Source organism: Panthera leo, chromosome A1 (assembly GCF_018350215.1).
Source record: "Panthera leo isolate Ple1 chromosome A1, P.leo_Ple1_pat1.1, whole genome shotgun sequence".
NCBI lineage: Eukaryota > Metazoa > Chordata > Mammalia > Carnivora > Felidae > Panthera > Panthera leo.
In genome coordinates, this window is record NC_056679.1 from 138,144,431 (window position 1) to 138,162,680 (window position 18,250).

The 18,250-nt window shown below is 41.1% G+C and overlaps 1 protein-coding gene across 1 annotated transcript in view; it reads left to right on the top strand.

Annotated features, from left to right (window-relative positions):
- The window catches only part of ARHGEF28 (Rho guanine nucleotide exchange factor 28), a 304,572-nt gene that overhangs the window by 135,076 nt on the left and 151,246 nt on the right, over nt 1-18,250 (top strand). Inside the window, exons 5-6 of the mRNA XM_042940909.1 lie at nt 12,530-12,713; nt 15,227-15,407. Coding sequence (XP_042796843.1) covers nt 12,530-12,713; nt 15,227-15,407 — 365 coding nt within the window. The remainder of the gene's footprint in view (nt 1-12,529; nt 12,714-15,226; nt 15,408-18,250) is intronic.

Below are 18,250 nucleotides of genomic sequence, written 5' to 3' on the forward strand. Positions count from 1 at the left end.
GTGTGGAGATCGCTTAAAAGTAAAATCTTAAAAAAAAAATAGATATACCAATATATAGCAACAATTTCCAGATTCAAGACCTTTTTTGCCAAAGTAAATTATTAGGAAAAGCGAATTTGGACTTTTCTGTAGTTCTCTAGGTAAAATAATGCATATGTTCAAAGGATTCATTATAGGTACAAATTTTTAGTTATGGGAAAGATGGAACTCTTTATTATTCCAATTATGAAAACATAAAATCTTTTTTTCCAGTTTCATTGAGACAGTTGACATGTATCACTGTGTAAGTTTAAGGTGTACAATGTGTTGATTTGATACATGTATGTATTACAAAATGATGCCGGCTATAGCATTATGTAACAACTACATCCTGTTACATCATTACCATTTCCTTTTTGTGGTGGGAACATTTAAGAAAAGTGATACGTTGAATCGAATCTGCAGGGCATACATTGTATACTTTTTGAATAAAAAAGGAAAATTCTGTCTGTTACGTTGTTCTATCAAGTTTAAAGAGTCAAACTTTATTCTTGCCTTTATAGGTGATGACATGAATGGAAGAAAGTTCTAGGGAAAGCCAACTGAGTTTTTGAAACTTTTCTGCAGGGGTGTCTTAGATCTAAACACAACTGCTCTGTTTAGGGAACCAGCTTCTCTTTCTGGAGCCGTCCCCCCAAAAAGTAATGGGTGGAACTGGTAATCCCCACTGAAAGCAGCTTAGATAATTTATTAATTTAATTATTGATTTTGAAGATGAGAATCTTTGAGAATCCAGTAATTAAAGGAATGTGCTGGTTGCCAAGTACATGTTGTAAGGGTAAGTCTAAGTACTAGTGCTCTGTGCAAAAACCAGTCACATTGTGGTTAATCTTGACTTACAGGAAAAGTAGAAGCCTAGTCAGGGACCATAAGTTTAATGGAGAGGTCATGCTCTTACGAAGAAGGATCCTTGGCGTGGTGCTCTGTTTTGTTAATAGGATCTTCGTAAATTAGTTGGAGAATCTTTGTTTTTCTACACTTGACAACTAAGGAGGGGAAAAGGAAAAGAAATGCAGAAGGCTAAAAGAACGTTGGAAGGAAGTTTACAAAAGTGTGGGTCATTCAGTAATGGTTAAAACACGTCTTGATTGTTTAGTGTTACTTTAAGGGGTTTAAAGAGCAGTTTTATTTTAGGAAAAGCCATTAATTGAGAAATAAAGTTTTTTTTATTATTATTATTAAAATTTTTTTTTAATGTTTACTTTTGAGAAACAGAGAGAGACAGAGTGTGAGCAGGTAAGGGGCAGAGAAAGAGGGAGACAGAAAATCTGAAGCAGGTTCCAGGCTCTGAGCTGTCAGCACAGAGCCCGATGTGGGGCTCTAACTCACAGACTATGAGATCATGACCTGAGCGAAGTCGGACACTTAATCAACTGAGCCACCCAGGCGCCCTGAGAATTAAAGGTTCTTAACTAAAGACTCAGTGGAAAGTGTCACTTTTCTGTGACATCTACATCATGCTTGAAGCCACACACCCAGAATCCTCACCTTTCTAGGCAAGAGTAGAAGGAAATGTGTGGGCCAGCAATGTTTGACAAAGGAAAATATCTGTTGACCTTTCTTTGAATAGAGGAAAGAGAACTGTAACCAGTAAGAAGCAAGATTTGTTTAACATTTGAAATAGAGCTTGGCCGGCGTTTTTATCCTTGAGTACAATTTGCTGGCTGCAGAAATAGAAAAAAATAGAGCAAGGCTCAGGAGCATCGCCCTGTTGGTTGGCCTTGACTTGTGTTCTAGGTCTTAGTAGCCAGGAGATGGCATAATGAACTTGAAGACTGACTTAGTGTCCCAAAGACTGTGATAGGTCAGTTTTGCTTTTGAGCCCCGAAGCTTTGCACTGGATGGCAAATTTTAAATAACATCAGCTGGTGTCCTACCAGTGGATAGGAAACCCATAAAGGACAGATTTCTTACAAAATACAGGTTTTCAGTTTAAACAAGATTGAGGAGTATGGAAATTAATGCATGACAGGTATCCACTAACTCTGAGGTTTTAATTGTTTTTCTTGGAAATCTTGACATTTTTCAAGCAGTTACATATACACTCAATATTACTTTCTAGCCTTGTGTTACTTCTGATAGTATCTCATGGAACAAACATCTCCGCACTTCCTTTTCTGACATTTTAAGCTGAAATTCAATTCCTCCAGTTGCTAAGGTAACCTACTGCATGAATGCTAGTGGTGGAGAGAATGTTTTTTAGAATAGGTTCCATGATAAGGGGGGTGGGAGGGAGGGTAGGGTAGGTGATGGCTATTGAAGAGGGCATATTTTGGGATGAGCACTGGGTGTTGTATGGAAACCAATTTGACAATAAATTTGATAAAAAAAAAAGAGTTGGAAAAAAATAGAATAGGTTCCATGTTAAATTGGTAAAAGTGTTACACATTACTTAGGCTTGTATACAAATATGCATCATTTGTGACATTTTCAGTCTTTATTTTTAAGATTTTGTTTTTAAGTAATGTCTACACCCAATGTAGGGCTTGAACTCACAACCCTGAGATCAAGAGTTGCGTGCTCTGCTGGCTGAGCCAGCCAGGCCTCCTGAAGTTTTAAATCTTTAAGAATGTTTTCTACGTCTTCCACCTACCCGCCCCCACCCCCACCCCTGCTTTTTAAGCCTTTTATTGTTAAGGAATGGGTTTTCTGGCAGTTAAGAATTTAATACGGAATTGAACTCTCAAGGAAAAGGAACCCCTCATCAAGTAATTTGAATTTATTTTTCAGTTAAAGCCTTATTAAGCACATTGTCTGTTTAAGGTATTATATTTTAAAGATGAGAAGGCAGCTGAAAGATTTCCTTAAATAATAAGCTTCCTACTTTTACCTGGCATTAATGGCCCTTAGACTGGAATTGAGAATTATCTATTAGTTCTCACATAAGAGATAGAACAGAGGGTTGTATTCAGGTTACTTTCTCCGTCTCTCATAGTTTTCAAGGGAAAACAATGTAAGTGGAAGCTCCTGCTTTTTCAAACGCCCTGCCCTAATGTGCTTCCTAAAGGATTTAGGACAATGGAAGGTTTTGGGATTTACCTCTGGGTGGCCATGTCCCATCCCTGCTTCTCTCATCTGGAAACCCTTCAAACAGCAGGATACATATGACTGTTTTGATTGCACTCAGGGGACTAACACTGAATTTGCAAATGACGGTATCCAAGGATTCTGCTAATACTCAAGGGAAAAAAAATAAAATTTTTGCTTTTTTCCCTAGATTTCTTGAAGAGGATTTGAATGTTAGCAGCTGTTCTTGTGTTACTTTATTTAAAAAAATAAATAATTGGCTTTAAAACTACCAAAGCTTGCAGATTAAAGGCTGATGGTGGAACAGGTAGGTGGGGCAGACTTGGAAAGGAGGTGGGCAGTGAGGCAGAAGTGAGGAGATGTTCTTAGGGAAATAACCAACCTGTGTCCTTTGGCAGTGACCTGCTGTATGTGGTCCCAGTGAACTGTGAAAGGCCTTGCCGTGACTTTTTAAATGTGGGCCTTTATGTGATCATGAGGCTATATAGGTAGAACCACCCCCCCCCCCCCAATCTTTTGTAATCCTGCCCTGGGTTCTAGTTCATAGTGGTACTCACATACTTGCTTTCTCTGCCCTACCTTTGTAGCGGTAGAAACTTTAATTTGCAGACCTGTCATGAGACAGTGGTGTGTGTGTGTGTGTCTGTGTGTGTGTGTGTGTGTGTGTGTCTGTGTGTTGACCTATCTGGCCAACATGTGCACAGTGGGGTATGAGCCTGCATCCTTAGGAGTGGTGTGGCTTAGTTCTTTATGCTTGGTTTCCTGACTCTTGCTTGGTTGACTTAAGTTCTATCTTCACTGCCCTTCTTGTTTTTGCCATCTTTTACAGAATCATTTCTTTGCCTTTAAGAATTTGAGTTTTGGGGGTGGAAAAGCCTGGGTTCAGATTCCTGGTGCTCCATTTAGTATCTGAATGAGCTTGGACAATTAGTTGATGGTGTCATATCTCAGTTTCTGCTCTTCTTCAATGGGGATAATAATAGGCCTTACCTTGTGCAATGGCTGTCAGGGTCAAATAAGATAACGTATGTAAGTCACATAATAAATGTTAGGGGGAAACAAGGGATGTAACGTTCTTACGGTCACCGGCAACTGACAAGCATGAAATAAAAAGGGTGGTTGTGCTGGTCCGTTTCTTTGCTTTCGTTCGTCTGTCAACAGCTGCTCATGTGGACTTCTCGTGATCTCTTTCAACCTCCTCACCCTCACCCCAGGCACAGAGCACCTTAAACACTGGTTTCTTACTTGGCGTATTCCATCTAGCTTCCTCTTCTAGGCTCACCAGAATATCCCTAGCTGAACATGCCCCTCGTGCTGAAAGATGGGATGAGGTCTCCCCACTGGTGGGGTAACTCACAACCATTGAGTTAAATATTTCTCAGTCTAGCCCTTTGTACAGAATTCTGGCTTCCAGTGCGTGGGAGGGCAGTGAGTGGACCCTGCCCAGCTGTAGACCACAGCTTGCCTGGTTGTGCTTCAACTCGGACTCCCAGTGCAGATTTCAAAAGGCCATTGCCAAGATTTGATGAGTCTACAGTTTTTCTGCTTGTCAATAATACAGTTAGATGGTACTGTATTTTCATTTCTCTCCCAAACAGAACAGCATGCTTGGAGGGTCCCTTGGAGGGGGGGGGCTGGCAATTCCATAGGCTCCCCTGCGGTGCGAGGGGAAAGAACGCTCAGTGCCATAGTAGGCTGTCAGCAAATGCAAAGAAGTGAATACATGGAGAACACGAATAAGAGCTTGGAGAAATATTAACAGATGATGAAAAAAAATCTAGTGCACAGGCTGGAAGGGGGGTATGACCTAATTGTTGCTTATGGCACCTAAGAACCTCCTGCTGCCCAAGGCATGGGGCTCTAGCACATTTGTCTTAATGGCTCATCTTGTGTCCTGCATCGATGCAGTTACAGCACCCTCCTAAGCAGACGGCTGGTTCTCTTAATTGACGCTTTTAAATTATAACCAAAGGAAAACTGTTTTGCAGTATATCATGGCTCTCTTTAGTGACAGTTGTACTTTTTCTATGAAAAAGATCAGATAAATGTGTACTACTGGTAAGTTTCCCCCCCCCCCCGCCCCCCCGCCCCAGTACTGGCTTTCATAGTTCATGAGAACCCTGCCTCATGTGTTATTTTCATTACATCACCCTGACAATCCTGGGTAGTAGGTTGGGAAGGTAACACTTTGCTTCTCCAGATCAAGCAACTTACAACTTGAAAATTTAAGTGGCCTTTCCAGAGCCACATCTCTCTCAGTGTTGAAATCCAGATTGTTCAGTTCTTTTGTCTGTCCACCTTTGTGCTATACACTGTTGTGTCTGGATTCTGAACACAGAATATTGACACCCACCTTGTATAATTCAGTTTGGATATGTCCCCCAGATAGCGAAGGCCAGAAATTGGTGCCCATCGTTGAGTCCTGATAAGGACTTTGTAGTGTTTCAGTGTGTTAGTCCTAGTTCCATAAGGTAAAGTGTAACCAACCTTTAAGAGCTGCAGACTCCATAAAGTGCCTTCCAGCATTGTGTATCGCAGTGTGAATTTTATGGAATGATACTGTGTGATCGATGTGTTCCCAGATTTGCGGTCAGCGGTTGTAACTGGGGTGTCTCCTATATGTCCGATGCAGAAAGTTAAATTTCAGGAAGCTAAAACCCACCCTTATGCTTGTTACTCTCCTCCTGCCTTGGGCTTTATGACCCAGCCAAGCCTGCCATGTTGGTACTGTGCTCTTTCTTATCTTTCCTATGAACCTGTGTATACTTGCCGTTCCTATCCTAGACCCAACAATCTCTGATCTTACTTGTGGAAGGCTGATTTTTACTTGACACACCCAAGTCCTGATGAGATCACTTAAATGAAAGCTACCATAATACATGATTTTTCCTCCCATTTTGTTGAGAGTCCTGGGGCGGGGGGAAATGAGATTGTGTCATGTCATATATTCTCACCTGTGCTACATAGAATTTTTGGCAATACTTTTTTCATTCTCTTTACTTTCTGTTCATCATTTTGGCATTGTATAAACACCTGTAAAATTTCAGATCATGATACATGATAGAGGTTGATTATCCTGCAGGGTAGTTTCCTTATAGGTCCAATAGTTTCCTTATTTCTATTCATACTCTTTCTGTCTAAGCCTAGACCTGTAGCTCATCATACAGTGACTTCAAGGGCCAGATATTTATTCTGAACAGAAGTGGGTTGACAGCATGCTATTGGAAGACAAGGGACCGTGCCCATCTTTGCAGCCACCGGGTCCGGCATCTAGTACTAGGTTCATTCAATGTTTGTTTACTTAGTGGCTTAAATGCAAAAATTGAGGCCTCCATCAGTATGTATGTGGTTTTGGAAATGAGAGGACAACTTATTTTAATGATTGGGTTATATGTGAATTAAAAAATGTCTCTTGTTATTCATAAACTTAAAGTGTTGAAGACATTTCAATGACTCCACTCACAAGTTACGGAATATTATTAAGTCCTACAATGTAGAAGTACTTCTGAATTAAATTGTATTTAAAAATATTTGCTTCTAGATTATTGTCTCTATCACACTTATTTTTAATATCTTGCTTACAGCATTTAAGGATATGTCTTGGTTTGGCAGCAAATATAGAATAAAAATACCTTGCATCAGTTACAAACTTCTTTTTGTTATTGGTGACATATTTTAGATAATCTTTTTAAAATTTATTTTTTATTCTCATTAACACGCGGTGTAGCCTTGACTTTAGGAGTACAACCCACTGATTCATCTCTTATATTTGACACCCAGCGTTCATCCTGAAAAGTGCCCTCCTTAATAAAAGTGCCCTCCTTAATGCCTGTCACCCATTTAGCCACCCCGCTCTCCTCTATCAGCCCTCAGTTCTCTGTATTTAAGAGTCTGTTAGGGTTTGCCTCCCTCTGTTTTTATCTTCTTTTTCCTTCCCTTCTCCTGTTTTCATCAGTAGAGTTTCTCAAATTCCACATATGAGTGAAGTCCTATGATATCTGTCTTTCTCTGACTTATTTTGCTTTAGCTAATAGATCTTAAGAGATGACTGGGAAGACCGTGGTATAAAAAGAAAGCAGAGCTTGGCATTTTGTTAACCACTCACTTATTGAAAATACCAGATCTTAACCCTGACGTTGCAAGAATCGCTTGGGAATCTTTAGGAAAAAGCTAATGCTTGGGTGCCACCACCAGAAATTCTGTTTTAATTGTCCTGGGGAGAGGCTTAAACACAGCTCTCTGCACGTGGGGGGAGAGACATACGGGTGCCATTAGATCCCAGAAGAAGCAAAGTCTCACTCACGGTCCCCTATTTCTCCCAGAGAGATAACACTGACTTGTACAGTAGTCCTTCCTTGCTTTTCCTTGAAGTTCTACTCCCTGTGTATTCCTGAAAAGTATGCCTTAATTTTCACTTTTTTTCTTCTGTGACTTTTCCCCAACATTGTATTTCTTAGTTTTTTTTCTTTCATTTTTTTTTTTTTTTTTTTAACGAGAGAGTGAGAAAGAAGTGAGCACACAAAGAGGGAAAGGGGCAGGGGCAGAGGCAGAGAGAGAGAGAGAGAGAGACAGACAGACAGACTCCTAAGGAGGCTTTGTGTTCAGGGCAGAGACTGTTTTGGGGCTTGATCTCAGGACCCTGGGATCATGACCTGAGCTGAAATCAAGAGCCAGACCCTCAACCAACTGAGCCACCCAGGCACCCTTATATTTCTTTCTTTCTTTTTTTTTTTTCTGTATTAGTCTGATTTTCAGTTGTTAGGATACTAGTGTGATTATTCTACAGTTGAACCTGTTGTTGATGGATGTTGAAATCACTTCTACTTTTGACAATTTTACATCTCTTTGTGTGTTTGCTGGTGTACAAAGCCTAGTCCTAGGAGGGTTTATTAAGTGGGAGTGGAATTGCTCAGTCAGATACAACATAAGCTTGGGTAAATTTAATAGATGATCCCAGTGTGTTTTCCAAAATGGTTATGCTGATTTACGTTTCCTGTAGCAGTGACTGTGAATTTCTGAGGGCTTGATCATTTATTTTTCAGTCTTGCAACCTGAACTTTCTGCTAATGTCAAGGCATAGACGGACCTTGTGAAGCTATAACGGTCCCAGATTTGGAGTGAACAGTATATAAAGTCACTCTCCTTTAGCAACAGCCACACTGTCTCTGCTCCTGTGCTCACGCGCTCTGGGAGGTCCCTTGGTGTATACCGGATTTCATGGATGCTGGATCCCTGGTCATTCAGGGCCAGGATGAACACTCTCAGGAACTTGTGCCTTTGATGTGACAGCCTCATTTTCGAGGCAGAGAAACTGAGGTATGGCACAGCCAGAGGCTTGGGCTTTGTACCTCCTCCTCTATGTCACAGCCTGCTCACTTCTTGTTTTGTGCCTGGGTGATCTTGCTCCCAGGATGTGACAGGTCATATCTTCTACTGTTTGCCATTAGAACAATTACTAGTAATTCTGTTTTAGAAACATTAGTGCACGTAACTCCTGGCACCAGCCAGACAGGATGAGGCATATTTATTTGGTTAAAAAAAACATTTTAAACACCCTCCTTCCCATGTCTGCCAAATTGTATAACCTCTTTTCACAGCTTGTTTTCCTGACCGCTGTTAAGAATCTGAAACTCTATAACAAGCAGAATTATTTATATATGTCACAGTGTTTCCTATTTCAGGCTGTTTGCCTGATTCTAGGCTCTGAACTTTCCTACTGAATGAGAAAGCTCTCTCTCAAAACATTTTGGTCAGTTTCTTACTTGTTTTCCCCAAAGAACAGAAGATCCTCTCTTCCCCTGCCTTCCCACCTTCCCAGGAAGTGGGGAGTTTGGGAGGAAAGGACAGTTTGAGCAGTGAGCAGTTCAGTCCCACAAGTTTGCTGTGCTCTCTTAAGAAGTAGATGTGAGATTGGAGCCTGAGGAAGGGAGTAGGGAGCTGGATTAGCAGAACAGTCCTGGAAAGTGCTCCAGAGGAGGGAACTTCTCCCCACACCTGCACTGTCAGTCAGATTAAATACACTGAGCTACTTCCCAGGTTCAAGGGCTTGTGCGTCGTCACTGCCCCCAGGCAGTGTAGGGGAGTTGCATTTAAATGATTGACACCATACTTGAGTTTATCAATGGTTTGATTTTAAAGGGAATGCAGGGACACCTAGGTGGCTCAGTTGGTTAAGTGTTGGACACTTAGTTTAGGCTCAAATCATAATCTCACAGTTCCTGAGATTGAGCCCCACATCGGGTCCTGCACTTACAGTGCAGAGCCTGCTTGGGATTCTCTCTTCGCCCCTACCTTTACTTGTACTCTCTTGCGCTCTCAAAATAAATAAACTTAAAAAAAAAAAAAAAAAAAAAGACCTGGCTTAGGTTTAGATATTCCGTTTTTGTTCTTTTTCTTGGAAGAAAATTGTATCCCATAGAACCATGTGATATTTGTCACCAGATTCAAATTGGGATCTAGGACTTGGAAATTCCATCCTAGGGTAGCTGGTTATGATCTAATGCTGACATACGTGTTCGGGAGTGTCCTTGTGCATGTGTGTTGGTTTCATTACCAGATCCTAACTGGTCTCTTCCTCATTTTTAAGAAGGGGGGGGATACATGGAAATGTTCTCAAACATGCCTTGTTGGGAATCTGTTCAGAAGGAAAATCCGACTTTCTAATAAAATGAGTTTAAAGGATAAAATAAACATCACTTCTTCAATAGCCTTTTGAAGGTATCAAGTATATTAAACAGATACCTAGCAGGGGTACACACTTCGTTTTTAGTTGTTTTGACATTTCAGTTGTCCTCTTATGGGGCCAGGGGGTCTGTGCTATGTCACACAGACAGACAGGGAGCAAATACACTGTGAAGTTGTGCTTTTCACTCCGAGGACTTACTTACATATTTGAGATAGAAGTCTTTATGGGGAAGTAAAAATAAGAAGGGGGACAAAACATAAGAGCCTCAAACACAGAGAACAAACTGAGGGTTGCTGGAGGGGTTGTGGGTGGGGGGATGCGCTAAAAGGGGAAGGAGCATTAAAGAAGACACTTGTGGGGATGAGCACTGGGTGTTACGCATAGGGGTTGAATCACTGGAATCTACTCCTGAAGTCCTTCTTGCACTGTATGCTAACTAACTTGGATGTAAATTAAAAAAATAAATAAATTAAAAAAATGAATTGCAACTAGAAAAAAACTTTTTTTTTTTTTTTTAAAGGCTGTACATTCTTGATCTAGATAAATAATATAAACCCCTAGGGGCATCTGAGTGCCTCAATTAGTTGAGTGTCCAACTCTTGATCTCAGCTCAAGTCATGATCTCACAGTTCATGAGTTCAAGCCCTGCATCGGGTTCTACAATGATGGTGCAGAGCCTGCTTGGGATTGTGTCTCTCCTTCTCTCTGCCCCTCCCCTACTTGTGAGCACTCTTTCTCGCTCTCAGAATAACGTTAAGAAATAACGTTAAGGAAAACCCCACTAAAGATAAAAACAAAGCAGTTTTCTTCTGCTTTTCTTGTAGTGGAGTATTTCCTTCTAATTGTTTGAAATTCAGATGTTGTTGGATGCTAGCTCTCCAAGTAGCATCAGCACAGCCTGCTGGGGAAAGAAAGCTGAGTTAACTCCCTACCCTGGAAAGACAGAACGACACCTTTACACGGCCTTACCGGGCTCTTTAAGGGGGGAGGGCAGGGTTGGAATGTCATGAGAACTTGAAGTTGGGCTTAATGATGGTCTTCTAAGGCAGAGGAGTGGCGGTAGGCAGGGAAGGGAGTTGGATTAGGACTGGATAAGGATCATGATATCATAAAGCTTGGTTTCAGGGTTTAAGCTTCTTGATGCTTTTTGCAGAACAGTTGATGGGTCTTGAAGGGATGATGAATATACCATCGTTTGCCCAGGGAAGAGTCTCCTGGGGTTGGTTACTGGTGGGGTTATGTTAAGGAAGACAATGGAAAAGTAAAGTCATGTTCACGGAGACTGTGAACTGTGTGGAGAAGTAGGTAGTCTTTGTCCTCAGTGTCAAGACTCCATGAGAGTATGTAGTTTTTGTTCACAGATTTTAGTCGAGGTGTCAGAGGCGGAACTAAGGACGGTATGTGCTCCAAATAGCACCTGCAGTCATCTATGAAAAGCTAACTTTTATGGGTAACTTTTATGGGTACTCAACAGGGAAAGGGCCCCCTTGGTCATATATTCGTTCATTCAACAGGCAGCTCTTTCTAGAGCATATACGTGTGGTTGACACTACACTGGGGTAGAAGACATAGGTCCCTCCCCTGCTGGCCTTTCTCTTCGGTACGATGCAGTGTGCTCTGCACCTCTTTCCTATTAGAACTTCAGCCAGTAACATGACTCAACTTAAGGGGTACGTATGATTCAAATTCTTACTGCATGCTTATTCCACCAGATACCAAGTGTTAGGATTTCCAGGTTTAGTTTGTGAAGACTGGGTTTGTTTCAAGGGGCGTCTTGATGCCTACGGAGTTCATGGGCCTACTTTTTTTTTAACGTAAGCATATTCACTTTTCTCTGTATGTCCAGTGTAATCTTTACCATGAGCCATCTGTGTTCCAAGCACTGGGTATTGCAGTAGAAACATCGGTGTACAAACTGTACAAATCAGGCACTTTTAACATAGACAAATCATGGAGATTCTAACAGTTGCTGTTCAACTCACAAATACTGGATGACTCAGTTTGTCACATACTACGCTGGGTGTTGAGATTAAAAAACAAAATTCCTCAGTCTGTACACTGATACACACAGGAGACAACCATAATGTAAAGTAGCAAACACCACGGTGAAAACTCAGATACACAGATCAATCAGGAACCTTCTGTCAAGGGGTGTGCGAAAAGGCACAGGCTGACTTTTTTAAGCAGAGCGCCAAAGTGGCTTTGCCAGCCCTGAAATGATCTAACAGATGGGTGAAAGCACCTCTGTGAAGTTTGGGAAAGACCATGGTCTCAAGTATTCTGGACACAGGAAACCCATTGCTGACCCAGCTTCTCATCAGGGGCGGAGCATCTCTGAGGATGAAGAGTGGGAACGGGGGCTCCTTTACAGTTGGGGCCTCCGAGAGTCTGCCCTACTGAAATAGCAGTATCTCCTTAAAGGACACCTTGGAGTGTTTCTGAAGGGCAGTGTGCTCCTAGTACTTGTTTTCCTGGACGAGTTTAGTGCACATGGGAAAAGGGACGTGAGTGTGCACTGTAGTGGGTGGGAGCAGCACTGGGCTACCGATGAGCCAGCACTGGGCCAGATTGTCTCCAGCACCTACTGGCTGCCTAACTTTGGACAAATCACTTGACGTGTCCACATATATAAAATGAGGTGTTTGGATTAGATGCTTTTGATGCTTCCTTCCAGTTCTAACATTCTGTATTATGTCTAAAGACATGGTTATCTTGGATGAAACGTATAAGACAAAGTTTGTGAATAGAGGAACTAATATCCTGTGTTTTCCTTTTCAGTGTCTTTATGCAGAGAGTCTCTTCTACACCTGGCTATGAGATGGGGCCTGCCTAAGCTGTCTCGTTTCCTCTTGTGTCTCCCTGGGGGAGTCCAGGCTTTGGCTTTACCCAATGAAGAAGGTGCCACCCCATTAGACTTAGCTTTACGTGCCGGATACTCCGAGCTGGTTGAAGACATCACAAAGTGAGTTTGGCTACTTGTTAGATTCTCTCTTAACCTATTTCTATAAAGTGTTCCAAGTATTGTGGAAAAATAGAAATGAACCAAATCACAAGCTAATGTTGGTTTATGTTTTACCATTAGTTCCCATGTATAAAGTACAGAGTATGTGAGCAGATAGACAGATGTATTTATTACCAACATTTCATGGGGGGAGTTAGGGGAAAAAGTCTTGAAAGGCTCAGAGGGAGCTATAATAAAGAGAAAAGTTGGCAAAACACTAGCCTAAACCCTACTTATCTTTCAGGTTTCAGCTTAAATAGGACTTCTTTAAAAAAAAAAAAAACTAAAAATAAAAAGCACTTCTTCAGAGACACAATCTACCTTAGGGCCTTTTGTGATCATGATTAATTTATAATATGGTGGTTAAAATTATTAACAATATTAAAAAATTTTTTTAATGTTTTTATTTATTTTTGAAGGAGAGAGAGACCGAGCATGAGTGGGGGAAGAGCAGAGAGAGAGGGAAACACAGAATCCAAATCGAGCTCCAGGCTCTGAACTGTCAGCACAGAGCCCAAATGCAGGGCTCGAACTCACGAACTGTGAGATCATGATGAGCCAAAGTCGGACACTTAACCAACTGAGCCGCCCAGGCGCCCCAAGATTATTGACAATATTATTTAGAATTTTATATGTAGTCATCATTTGTTGCCTAGGTCTCCATCCTGTATCACTTAAGGGCTGAAACTATTTGTTTACCCATTGTAGTATTTCTGATACATTTTCAGTATATAATGCTCACTGAAAGAATATAAATTATTGAATCAACCGAGCCAGCCAGGCACCCTAAATTTTTGTTGAATCAATGATAGATGAACCCTAAAATACTGTGTGGTTATTAGGATTTAGTGAAGTAATGTAAAAGAAACAATAATGTAAAGGGGCTGTAAAGTTTGCTCTGTTGATGACATCAGCATTGTCAATGAAGGAAGGATGTGTCGTTTTTTTCTTACAGTGGTTCAGATTGGTCGTTATTCTGAAGAAAGGGAGATTCGTATATAGCGGTTTCCTTGACTTAACCAGGTGTTGAAAAATGGGAAAGTGCATTGAAAATTACATATAAATATTAAATATATTCAGAGTATTATTACCTGGTGTATCTTAATGGACTGGTTTTTCTTGTTTGGCTTATGAAACTCAATGTGATTAATTTATAATTTTATGCTGCATAAATGGATATTGGCATAGAAGTCAGAGCTTTTTATTTATTTTTGTCCTACTTTAGTCACGTGACTGCCAACCGAGGAAAAAAAAAGCCAATCCAAAAGGTCTTTTCTTGGGTCTAATATGACCCCACTTGCTTGGCTAAAAAGGCCAAAGCAGGACTACTTTCTTTGACTTGGTCATTGTGGGGGGTTCAGATTTAGATCAAAGCCCAGGAGGCTGACTTCATCTTGGGTAGCTTGGTACCTTTCACCTGTCTCCAGGACCAGAAGATATTATGTTAGCGTGGGGAGTTTTCTAAAGATTCTGGAGTTGATACTAGCAATTGATGCTAAGAATTTGGGGAGATACCCCACATCTTAGAGTGTAAGTGCTTTTAGTGGATCTCTTTTTGTTGCTCCATATGATGGAGTTAATATTTATTTCATTGGAAGTATATTCTCTTTTTGTGAAGCAAATATCCATTAACAAGATGAGGTCATGTAAGAGGAGGAAGGAGGCATAGAACTAATTCTGTGAAGTGAGGAATCGGTGGGGGATGTGACAACCTGCTGAGGTGAGCTCCTATCGGGAAGCACTAGCATTTTCCTCCGAAGGCTCCTTTACCGTTGCAATTACATGACCTTGTGAGCTGTCCAGAATATTACGATACTAACCGTACAGCCTGCATGTAGCTAATGAATGTGCAGTTGTTCTTGGCCAAAACAAAACAGAAAATTAGTTCATATTCAAGAATTCAGCTTGGGAATATTGTTTCTTTGTTTATGGGTGTTTTCAAGAATAGAACAAGATCAAATTTATGCTTTTTTAATTTGCCTGATAAAATGATTTATAACAGTGGACCAGTGTGTTATGAATATCCCACTTGTTTGTACCATCCGAACCTCGCTGTGCTCCCTGGAGATCATATCTATTTTCCACTGTAATCACCTAATAAGCTGTTGGCTGCCAGCTAATTTGTTCTTTTACACATGACCCCGTTAAAGCAAGAGGCATCTTTTTGAGTTAAGGAGAGAATACAATATTGAGGGAAAATACTGTGTTTAAAAGTCAGTAGTTTCATTAGTTACATAAATATCTTTAAAATATGTAGTATACGTGAATAGCTTTTCAACTGACATCTTCTCTAGGTAGAAAATTTAGCTTTATTAAAGGATCTGTTTACATGATCATATGTACTTGTTGTCAGTGGGTGGCTTGCATGGATCATTTGCCAGTTGGATTTCTAATACTGGGTGCAGTGAGGGTACTGGGATCTTGGAGTTGATATCTCTGAAATTGCCAGTGGGTTTTGATATGTGACATTTCAGTTTCCAGGGCAGACGTTTCCCCGACTTTTCCCGGGTGCAGCTCAGTGACGATGCCTTCCTGCAGTATATTCACTCCTCAGAAACGCTGACCTTGACTCTGAACCACACGGCTGAGCATTTGTTGGAGGGAGATATTAAACTCTTCAGGAAATACTTTTGGGACAGAGCCTTTCTCCTCCAGGTATGTGTCCCTTCATTTTGATATGTAATAACTGATACTCCTTGAGAGTACAGACAGCAGGCTTATTCTTTTGGAGGGTAGCACTTCATTTTTTTATAGCGAAGCTTTGGACATGAAATTGGAGACTGTGTTACATTGGTAGAATGAAGATTATTGCATAATATTTTGGAGGTAGAACATAGTAACTTGTGTAAGGATTTATTTTCCAGGAGCCAGCGTCCCCAGTGTTGGATTTTAATTATCTAATACTGGATATTTTGTATTCATTTATTGATTTTACTGAATTTTTTTAAATGTTTATTTATTTATTTTGAGAGAGAAAGCATGAGTGGGATGACGGGCAGATAGAGAGAGAATTCCAAGCAGGTTCCATCCACACTGTTAGTGCAGAGCCTGATGTGGGGCTTAATCCCACGAACCATGAGATCATGGTCTGAGCTGAAATTAAGAGTTGGCCTATTAACTGACTGAGCCACCTAGGTGTCCCTGATTTTACTTAATTCTTATTTAAAACCATTACATTTAAGGCTGTTATACATGAAGAATACCGACTTCTGGGCTTTCTTAAGACTTAGATGTAGTTAAGCATTGTCCTAGCATGTAGATTCTTCTTGAATGGGAATGGTCGTTTGAAATCCGTTCGTTTTCAAAGGCTGGCTCAAACACCAGCTTTCAGTGACATCATAGCATGCTCAGCTCAGAGTTTAAAATGTTTCATCTTTATTATTTTTTATTTTTATGTAGAATCTGGAGCAATATAAAGAATATTTATATCTTTTAATTATCATGAAGCAAAATGTTACTTTGAGTAAAAGGCTTGAGTCTGTCTAGTTGACAGTGCTCCAGGGTATAATGGATTCACTCACGAGATCCCCTGATGTCCTGTGTTCCCAAGTGTTTGCTTCATATAATTAAACTGCAGTTTTAGTAAAAACAAAACAAAAAAATCCCCCAAAACACAAAACATTGCTATCAAAGATTATGGTTGGCTTAGTCCATATAGGGTTTTATCTAAAGAAGTAAAATGAAGAGTATCTGGGTGGCTCAGTTGGTTAAGCATCTGATTTCAGCTCAGGTCATGATCTCATGGTTCATGGGATTGAGCCCCATGATAGCTCTGTGCTGACAGCTCAGAGCCTGGAACTTGCTTTGGATTCTGTGTCTCCCTCTCTCTCCCCCTCCCTCACTCATGCTCGCTTGCTCTCTCTCTCTCAAAAGTAAATAAACATTTAAAAAAATTAAAGAAATAATATGAAACATGCTCCTCATTGTGAACTACATCCCTTTGTTGGGTTTTAGGAAATGTATCATTTTCTGGCATACAGTGTTGCCTCGTTTGCTTAAGGATGCTTGTCATTTTAAGACAGTAAAGCCATCAGCCATTCCTGTGGCTTCTCACCCAAGCCCCCAGGGGTAGATATTCTGACCAGGCCAAGCCATGGCCTTGAAGAGCAGCATTGCTCTCAATGTGCTCAGCTCCCTGCACCCGTGCAGGGACACAGCTCAGGAGCACGCGTGTCCTTAGATGGGGTGTTCTGGTCACAGCGCAGCATCTGGTGACAAAACTCTTAAAAGCAATAGAGCCTACCCTGCGTATAGCAAAAATCATGACCATTTGTTTCATTATAAAAAGCCATCAACTTCTGAGGCTGGATTCATGATTTCTCATGACACATTTGAGATAATACTGAGGGCCTGGAAGATGTAAGATGAGTAGATACCGGTGTTCAGTAATTGATGGTAGTGGACTCAGAGTAACAGAGACCAAATGGAGATTGCTTTCCAGTTTCTTGGAGATTGTCATTTTATGAGAAGGGCTCAATGGAAGAATAGAAGCTGTGTGGCTGGGTGGTGAGCAGAGGAACAGGAAAGGAAGAGAGCAGAGATTCATGAGCTTACTGTGATTTATAAGAAAGAAAGTCATAGTTCATGCTTTGGATCCATTTGGGTCCATTATCCATCCATTGGATCATAGCTCCTACGACCACAACCTTTGGGGTTTTGAAGAGTTGACAATGATGTAGGTGTCTTTTGTTATGTTAATGAGGTGACTCTCCGAAAGTAGCTAGTGTTGGGCACTGTGATTAGGGGGTTGGAACTTTCTTTCATTCCACCCTCTGACCTGGGTGGGGGCTGCCGGCAGGAGATGGAGATTGCCCGTGGCCAATGATTTAATGAATCATGCCTATGTAATGAAGCCTCCTTGAGAACCCAAAAGGCCAGGGCTCCGGACAGCTTGTGGGTTGGTCACCTGGGGTGGTGATGGGAGTGGTATGCTCCATGACAACACGGAGGCTCTTTGCCCTTTGCCTGTACCTTACTCCATGTCCCTGAGTTACATGCTTTTGCAATAAGCCGACAATCTTGTAGGTACACTGTTGCTCTGAGGTCTGAGAGCCCCTCTAGCAAATTAATCACATCCAAGATGGGGAGGTTGTGGGAATCCTGATTTATAGCCTTTTGGTCAGAAGCACAAATAACAGCTTGGACTTACAAGTGGCATCTGAAGTGGAGGTAGGCCAGTCTTGGATGGTGTCAGAGAATTGCTCCTTTGTAAGGAAGCTCCCCCCGCTTCCCCACCCCAGCCTGGAATTGGGTCCAGAACCCTAATAGACATCCAAGTAGTTCATCCTCACCCGTGCTACAGAATGTTTCCATGGTATTCTTGAATTCACTGTCTTCAGGGGTACTTCTTTCTGGTTTGATTCTATTTTATTTATTTTTTTATTTTATTTTATTTAAAAAAAAAATTTTTTTTTTAACGTTTATTTATTTTTGCGACAGAGAGAGACAGAGCATGAATGGGGGAGGGTCAGAGAGAGAGGGAGACACAGAATCTGAAA